General features: G+C 48.7%; 1 protein-coding gene across 1 annotated transcript in view; it reads right to left on the bottom strand.

Moving 5' to 3' along the window:
* The window catches only part of LOC119275953 (kinesin-like protein KIN-13A), an 11,972-nt gene extending 6,040 nt beyond the window's left edge, over positions 1-5,932 (bottom strand). Inside the window, exons 1-6 of the mRNA XM_037556888.1 lie at positions 5,423-5,932; positions 2,630-2,860; positions 2,239-2,415; positions 2,007-2,111; positions 644-721; positions 469-550 (exon numbers count right to left, since the gene is read on the bottom strand). Of these exons, the coding sequence (XP_037412785.1) occupies positions 469-550; positions 644-721; positions 2,007-2,111; positions 2,239-2,415; positions 2,630-2,860; positions 5,423-5,554 (805 nt within the window). The 5' untranslated portion in view covers positions 5,555-5,932. The remainder of the gene's footprint in view (positions 1-468; positions 551-643; positions 722-2,006; positions 2,112-2,238; positions 2,416-2,629; positions 2,861-5,422) is intronic.
* Between the last annotated feature and the right edge of the window lie 2,826 nt (positions 5,933-8,758).

The raw sequence follows: 8,758 nt of genomic DNA, 5'->3' as shown, positions 1-8,758 counted from the left end.
AGCACTGCTGTCGATGACCTCTTGTACATGTTTCTGATACCAAAATTGGAAGAACTCAAATTTCTATGTACTCTAGGCTGCTAAGGTAAAAAAAGTGCTTTGAATTGGCTTCCTTTATTCATCAGGTTTAAGTCCCTTCTTATATAGGCAAACTAACTTGGCCAACAAGGCAAAACTAAACTGATTACAATCTGAACACTTTCTCTCTTTATCTAAACTGACTCTGCAAGCTTTTCACTAATTGGATTCTGACTCAACTCGAGGCTACAGAAACAGCCTCCCCTGCTACTCATGCCTCCTATGGTGGTTCCTTTGGTACATTGGTGTGGGTACTACGGCTATAGGTCTTGCCCCATGTAACAAATACCAAAACATAACAAATCATAAGCACACTGAGGACATGATTTACCAGAACGTCTACATAAATTACAACTTAAGTGTTTTAGCTTGAAACCAGCATTATCTAACCTGTTTGGCCATATGCAAAGCATGTTGCTTTGGTCCTTCGGAAAATTATTGGTATAATGGGCTCCACAGTCTCCCGGTACACCTGCTCAAACAACCCAGCAACTTATATGCTAAGAATAACATGTTGAAAAAGAGAAAAGGAGACAGCCATTTATGATGGTTAGGAAAGTAGTACCTCGTCATTAGTTACAGCCTCATCCAGGACAGCATCAAAGCAGAATTCATGTTTGTCCACATAAGCCGTCAAATCCACCTTCCAGTGGAGACTTCGTGTTAGCCCAAATCACATGATAAGCTAAAACGGCTTGTGATTCACAGTTTTATTATTGATAGGTATGCATGACAGTTGAGTGTTGCATCTTATACGGACATGCTTCTTTTTGTCAGCAAAATGAGGACACACTGCCAAGAAAACAGAAACACATGGAATAGTTTATCTCCAGCAATCCTGTTATGTAATACTCCTTTCCAAAATATAAGGTGTATTTTTTTTCTTTCAAAAAGTCAAACTTCTCTAACTTTGTTTAAGTGCCTGTTCGACAGGCCTCCGCTCCGCAGCACAGCTCCTGGAGCGGCTGGAGTAGCTGCGGAGTGGCACTGAACGCGTTGGCTCCATGCTCTCCCAGAGCGGAGCGGAGCGTAGGCCATTTTTTCGGAGTTGCAAAAGTGCCGCTCTGCGCGCTCCGCATCTAGATGGAGCTGGGAGTTGAAAAGTGGGGAGTGGAGCCCTGCCAAACATGCTCTAAGTTTATACAGAAAGCATTAGATATGCCATGAAATATATTTTCATATTTTATTTATGTAGCATTGTAGACGTTGATATATGTTGCTATAAACTTGGTCAAACATAGAAACATGTGACTTTTGAAAAAACTAATACACCTTATATTCTGGAAGAGGGAGTATAATTAACCCCCATAGGTGAGAAGGTAGTTTTTGCCAGTCATACAGTTGTACATAGCAACAATGTTGCGTAGATATAATATTTTATAAACCCATAGAATATTCCAGACCCCACCTTGTGTGGGAGCTTTCAGCACTGGGTACGCCCTTTTATGTCTAAGATACTACTGACGGGGTGAAACCGTGAAAGGAAAGATAGTGCACCATTGCAGGATGTAGATAGACGCTAAGCACATAAAGGAATTCAAATGCCCAGAAGAAAGATTCTTTTGCATTAAATGATTTAAACTCTTCGTATAAATGTTTCATGAAAAAGATAGGTCGGATTATCTATAGGCTGTAAACGTACTTGTTGATGCACATCATAATTCATGGCCTAAATCATATTGGCGTTAAAATAATATATAGTGTTTATGTATTGCAATAAATGTCATACTGCAAACAAGACTACAATAGGCATGATGGAAAACATGGAAGGAGTAAATGGATTGTCTCTCTTACTACATTTGCCTCTACTGCATCACAAGACATCTACAAGTCCCATAGAAAGATGAAACACAAGAACTAAATAATTTTACCTATTGAACTATTGCAGACATAATGAAGAATACCAATGAATGGATGAAAGATGGTACCTTTAATTTAGGTTCATGAACAGTCAAGAATTGAGAATTATGTACATCTATTACGTCATCCTCCTTTCGAGATATTTCCTTTCTGTTCAGAGGCCTCTTCCTTACCTAACATTGTTACTAGTATTAACTGAATAATATTTTCACTAACAATAAGAAACAAAGAAAAGACTGAATTGTGACTTCAATGCATAACTGTAGACATAGTAGAAGTACTTGGAAGTGATCAACGCACCACAACTTTAATCTTTGCTACATTACTTTCTTTAGTATTGCTCTCTTTTTCGCTTGTGATTGCACCACCATAATTTTCTGATAGACCTTGCTGGCTTCCTGATATTATATCGTCCTCATCGTCATCAGTTTCCTTTGGCACAAAGGGTGAAGCTTCAAATGGTTCTGATGCTACATTCTGACAACAAAGAGACCATAGCTGGATTAGACCACGAAGAAGTTATTTTGAAGAGCAGAAATCAAGATTTGGACATCACATGTGTTTGAATCCCTTTGCCACATGCAACATCACCCTAGTTTCTAAAAGGAGCAGGCATGCACAATGAGCACATGCCAATATAACATGTGGGCATAGAAAGTTATTTTGCTTATACTACTAACTAGAGTAATACCTCAGAAAGAAGCTCGCTGTCATCCATTGCATGAAGATCCAAAAGGCCAGCTCCGAATTCACCTCTAAGTTCGGGTGAGTAGAATCCATCTGTGGGGGGGCCACCACTGAAGCTCTGGGTTGTCGGTGTGTATGGCTCAGATATAGGTGCAGCTGATTCACCATTAAAATTCAGGCTCCTTAATAGCATGTAAAGCTTCTGTTTTTCTTCGATCGATTGGGGCCCATACCCCTACCAAATAAATAGCAACTGTTGTAAAACTGTATATAATCACTTGGCAGCAGCATGCATGTATTGATAAAGCGCTTATCGTTGAACAGGTCAGAAGTCCTACAAGGCTTTAACAGATTAGCAATATTAGACAAAGTGCCCTAAGTGCAAAATATGAACCGAACCACAAATAACAAACAAGGCCTCAACATGAGGACCTCACGCATATACTGTACATGGGTCACCTAAGCACAGGAGTAAGGTCAGACCTTTGCAATAGATGCCATAATCAAAAGTTGATATAATCATATCGACAATGCCACATACATGCCCATGTAATACAGTAGGTGTTCCTTGAAATTCAAGACGAGAAATTTGACAGTTCAAAAGGGCATTTAATGCAACAACAAAAAACAGCAGACACAATATTTTTCTGATTTTCTCACTAAGTAATATTTAATTGTTTGCATCATAACAGATCAAATTGCTGAGGTTTCAGCTTTATATACTTGGCATTCAAAGCAAACTGATGTGAATACCATTACCGAAAAAGGGTTTCCCCCCTCTTTGTATTCCAAAGCAACCAACACCGAGTACAAAGATCCCTGTGGCGAGCAGCACAACAAGCTAAAAGAAAAAGAGACAAATGCCAACCACGGCAGCTCGGCAAAGCGCGGATGACCCGCTACCGCGGCGCCCACCGGATACAAACCACCACAAGCCGAGGCTCCGAACCGCCGCGTACCAAGCAGCACCTCCAAGAAGGGATGCGACGCCGGCGACGCTGCTGCCCAGACGAGTCCTAGGGTTTCCCCCGGCACACGGAGGGAGGTGGGGGATGGATACCACCGACACCCTCCAGGAAGGAATGGTGGCACCCGCAGGTGTCATCGCATCAGGACCGAAGCCGGCAGGGATTTCTCCCGCACTCCAAACCCAACTGCCCAACCGAACGGAGCCGACCCGCCAAACCGTCGCCCACCACCATGCACCAACGCAGTTGCGCCGCCACCCACACCGCCTCACTACGAACACCACCACGAGGCCAAGAGGACCGGAGAGAAGCGCACCACGACGGGAGCAGCAACACCGAAGCCGAGCGGGAGGGAACCACCTCCACTGCCGTCGTGCGGGAGGCCCGTGCCTCCGGCACCGTCAAGGTCGCCGTCCGGACGCGGCAGCGGGCCACCCCTGGCCCAGCCAGGCCCGAAGCGGGCCCGTTAAGCCCCGCCGGCCATGATGCAGCAGGCCGGCATCGGCGCCGCCAGCACCCAGCCGCTCGTCGCGTCTCCCCCGCCTCCCGGAAGCCACGCCGGAGACCATCCCCGTCGCCGGCCCGCCCAGGCCCAAATGGGGCCCGAAGGGCCCGGATCTGGGCCGAGCGGGCGACGCCAGATCACACCGCCGCCCAGCTGCTCACCTGCGTCGCGCCACGGAACCCTGCCGCCACGCCAGACCGCTGCCGCCTAAGTGCACCCCGATGCAGCTCCGCCCGCGCCGAAGAGCGACCGGGAGGGGAAGGGCAGGGAGGCCGCCACCACCAGCAGCCCCGGGGCCAAGCCGGCCGCGGGCGCCGGCGACGGGAAGGAAGGAGGGAAGCAAGGCCTGGAGGGAGGAGGGAGGTTGCGCGGCCGGTCGCCCGCGGGGGGGGCGACGCGGTCGCCAGAGGAGGAGAGCCGTGTTCTCTCGTGTGGATACCATTTCATATGGCACACAATGCATCCTCTAATTTGCATCCAAGATACAACAGATTTACGTGTGCACCAGCTCAAGATTATAAAAAATCACATCGTGAATCTATTTAAAACGAATAGAGTAATCTCCCAAAAGAGCGGGTGCTATTTTGTGTCCATTCAATCCATCCAGCTTACTTCTTCAAACTGAAGAGACATAGTTCCACCATCCAGGTTAATAGTGTGCAGTTCTAAACTAAACTTTCATGTAATGCAGGCAGTTAACAGTGTGCAGTTCTAAACTAAACTTCATGTGATGCAGGCAGTGGTTTCAAAAGAGTATGCGGTAAGACACTACCTTCCAGCTAACTAGCAGAACTATCAACCTAACCATCCAGTCTGGCTGTGCCAGCCTTCCTAACAGGACTAGAGACAGGCGTGCCAGCCATGTAATTTCACAAGGCGTGATAATCATGAGCATAGTTTTGACAGATTGATCCTTCAGGAGCACAACCCCAACTTGCCAGGCTGAGAAACAGCAAATTTCCCACATATGACTCGAATATTTATACATCAGTCATGCAGCAATGTGGGCTTCAAAGCCAGCAATTCGTCATTGTACAATACAACCGGCAACTCTCACTCAACTTGAATCGATCCCTGAATGTGGGCGATGAATAAACTCACTGGCTTCCGTCCATTTCTTCACCGACCCACAGAAATAGGAGTGACTTGAACGAAATACACGCGCGCTGGTATGGACACGCACAAGATCCGCGTGGCTAACCTAGCGATCGTGCAATTGCAGGTGACGACCCGAACATATACAGCGTGGTATCAAAACGTGCGGAAGGACCACGCCTACTGGAAACGACGAATAGCTGGAGGCGATCAGAAGAGGCGCACGAACCTGCATGAGAAGGTTCGGGAGGATACCGCCGCCGCGGAGGTCTCCGGCCATCCCCATCGCCAGCCCGGGCCCAGGAGCGGAGGAGGACACCGCGAGGTGCTGCAGCCCCGCGGACTGCAGCCACCGGGCCATCACCGCGTCCCCCGAGTCAGCCGCGGCGGACGACGCCGTGGCAGCGGTGGCGGCGGCCGCGCCACCGCCCCCGCCGACGCGCTGTGGCCGCTTCTGCGGAGCCAGCTTGGCGTCGCGCAAATTGCGGGGTGGCTACGAGAGAGCAGCGTGGGATCTGGAGCTTCTGCAACTGGAGCCCAGATCTGGGGGTGAGACGAGCAATGTGGGTGGGATTGGCGCGGGGTGGGGGGCAGGCAGGGTTTGGGACGAATCGGGTCGAATTTGTTGTGGGTTACTGGGATTGCAAGGGGAGGGGAGGGGATTTTGGGGGTGGATTGCAGGAGGAGTTTGAAGGTGGTTCTCAAATAGTTTTCGTCGAGAGAGACGTTCTGAGTTGTGACGTTGTTGGTGCTGGTGAGGCAAGTTTGAAACGATAAAATGGGCAAGCTTCAGTCTACTGCCCCTCGATCCCATAAGATCGAGTATTTAACCAAAAACTATCACATTTGCCGAAAACGTGACAGAAAACTATCACTCTACGTTTTTGTGCGAAAAACTACCAAATTTTTCCTAAGCCGTGGCAAAAAACTACCAACTCGCGTAATCGCTCGCTTTGCCCGCGCTAACCCCTATTCTGACTGGTTGGGCCCGCCAACAGTTGCCACGCGGGCTAACTGACGCCCGGCGCGCGCGGACGGCCGTTAACGGCCCGTCCCCTGTCGGAACGGCCGCTGTCGGTCGGGTCAATAAGTGAGAGCGAGCGAGCTCAGCCACTCGCTCATTCTCTTCCTTCTCGCTCGCTCTCACTCGTCCTCATCCTCTCCCCTCTCCCTGGTGCTCTGAGCTAGGTCAGGCTGTCGCCGTCGCCGCCGCGGCCATTGCTGCCGGTAGAAGTTGAGGATGCCATCCTGGAATGACGAGGAGAGCTCGGACGAGGACATCAACATGGTTTCAATGGATCCTCAGCTCTTTGTAAGTGCATAATGGTGGAACAGAGTTAGGGTTAGGGTTAGTTCATCCAAGTTGGAGATTCCAAGTTGCTTTAGGTTTGATTCGAAGTTTATGTCAGATGCTAAATATAGCTGTTAACTGAATTTATGTCTGATGCTAATTCAGAGAGCATATTGATGTAGGTGTGAACTTTGGTTATCTGTACTAAGTTTGTTACTAAGTGATTTGTGCTTAATTATAAATAATTGCTTCTGTAGGATGTAGGTGTGAACTGTGGGGTTGTGGAGTGGGTGGATGGTCCTTGGCCAAGGAGCAAAGGTGCATTCTTCAAAGCCAAGCAGATATCATTCAGAACATGAGGAAGGCCATGAAGGAAGTGGAGGGGGACAGGGACCTACTTAAGAAAGAGAAGAAGAAGCTGGAGTATCTGATTGCTGATCTGGTCAATGATGGGCATGCCAGCAAAGATAAGCTGGAGAGGATCAAGGCAATTATGAATGAGTGAAGTGCTTGGTGTGTGGGTTAAGTAATTAGTAGGCCTATATATATAGCTGGCCTTGGAATGTCATGCATGTTAGGTGTATATTTTGGGAAAGTTTTATGTGCTTTCAGAATGGTATGAGGGAGGGAGGTACTCTTATGGTTTAAGAACTAGTTGGTTTTATCTATGATGTAATGACTTTTATGTTAAGACCTACTATGCTAAGTGAGTACTCATGCTAAGTTAATTAAGTAAGAATGTTTTATCTATGATGAGTCTGTTTTACTCTGCATATATCATGTGTGGATAACTGACAGTAGTGACATAGTTGGAAGTAGAAAGCAGCAAGTAACATATATAGCAGAGTGGAAGTAGCTTAGATAGTGTGATAAATAACTTAACATATGTAGCAAGTAGCAACTAACATATATAGATAATCTGACATAGATAGATAGTACTACCATTCATAGTCTGACATAGATAGCAACTAGTAGTAGATAGTGCCTGACATAGATAGCAAGTAGATAGTGCTGACGAAACTGAGCCTAGGAACTTACTGAACTTATGAAAGTCCAGGACTGACGAAACTGAATTTTTTTGCACTGAACTAACTGAAGGCAGCACTTCACTCCTCCTTCTTCAGCATCTTCAGGCGATGGGAGCGGCGCACTGCAGTCACGGCCGCCCTCTTCTTCTTGCCCGGCGCCGGCTCCACCACATCTTCCTCGCCGCCATCTTGTTCTTGCTTCACCACGACGCCGTCTGGGAGATCGACCTCCGGCAGCGCATCCACGTGGATTGGGAGGTTCCTGTCCCCCTCCACGGCGTCGAGGACGGGAGCCAGCAGCTGCACTTCAGGCTCGTCGTCGGAGAGGACGACGACCTCATCCACCTCGTCAGATTCGTCAGACGACTCGTCCTCATCATCTTCACTGGACTCGTCGTCAGAGGACTCGTCGTCTGAAGACTCGCCGTCAGAGACGTCAGAGGGGCCAAGGACCCATGGATTGCGCCTGTCCCAGTAGGCATTGTTGATTGGGGCTGGGAGCGCGAGGACGGCGTCGGTGACGTGGTCCGCGGCGGCCGGCGGCGTGGTGGATGAGCGGTACATCCACCATCGGGCGCGTTGCCTGGGGTCGGGGGAGCGCTCCACCTCGCGCATCGCCCACAGCAGAAGGGACGGCGGCGGGATGGTGCGGCCGGCAGGGAAGGCGCGCTGCTTTTCAGCAGTTGTCATCACCTTCACGAGGCCGCGGGCGTGGTTCCTCATCATCGCTAGACTGGGGAACCAGCGCGCGATCTCCCTGTACTGCGCGCGCATCTCCTGGTTGTTGCCGGCGAGAGCTTCGATGGCCAGCTGCCAGTCCATGGCGACGGCGGTGGCGGTGGTTGTCGGCGGCGATTTCGATAGGAGAGAGGGGGAAGCGGAGTGGGCGGTGCGAGCGGCGAGTGGGCGAGTGAGCAGAGAGCGTGGTGGGTGGACACGTAATAAACTCGTAGAATCCGAAACGGCTGGGTTTATTCCACGACGTGGTGGGCAACATATAATAAGTTTGGCTGATGTTATGCAAACAAATCACTAGCACTACCCTATTGGTATTGAACGCATGGTTACAACCAACTGGTCCTGGGTTCGAGCCCAGGCCAGACATTTTTTGTGCATATTTTTTTTTCTAAAATGAATTTGGCAGTCACTTCTAAACTGTACAAAGGGCAAAGTAAAACAAAAAAACAAATTAAAACATGCACCTAAACTGCACAAATGGCAAAGTAAAACAAATAAAACAAACTTA

The sequence above is a fragment of the Triticum dicoccoides genome, chromosome 3B, assembly GCF_002162155.2.
Source record: "Triticum dicoccoides isolate Atlit2015 ecotype Zavitan chromosome 3B, WEW_v2.0, whole genome shotgun sequence".
Lineage (NCBI taxonomy): Eukaryota > Viridiplantae > Streptophyta > Magnoliopsida > Poales > Poaceae > Triticum > Triticum dicoccoides.
This window is presented reverse-complemented; position numbering and strand designations above follow the sequence as displayed.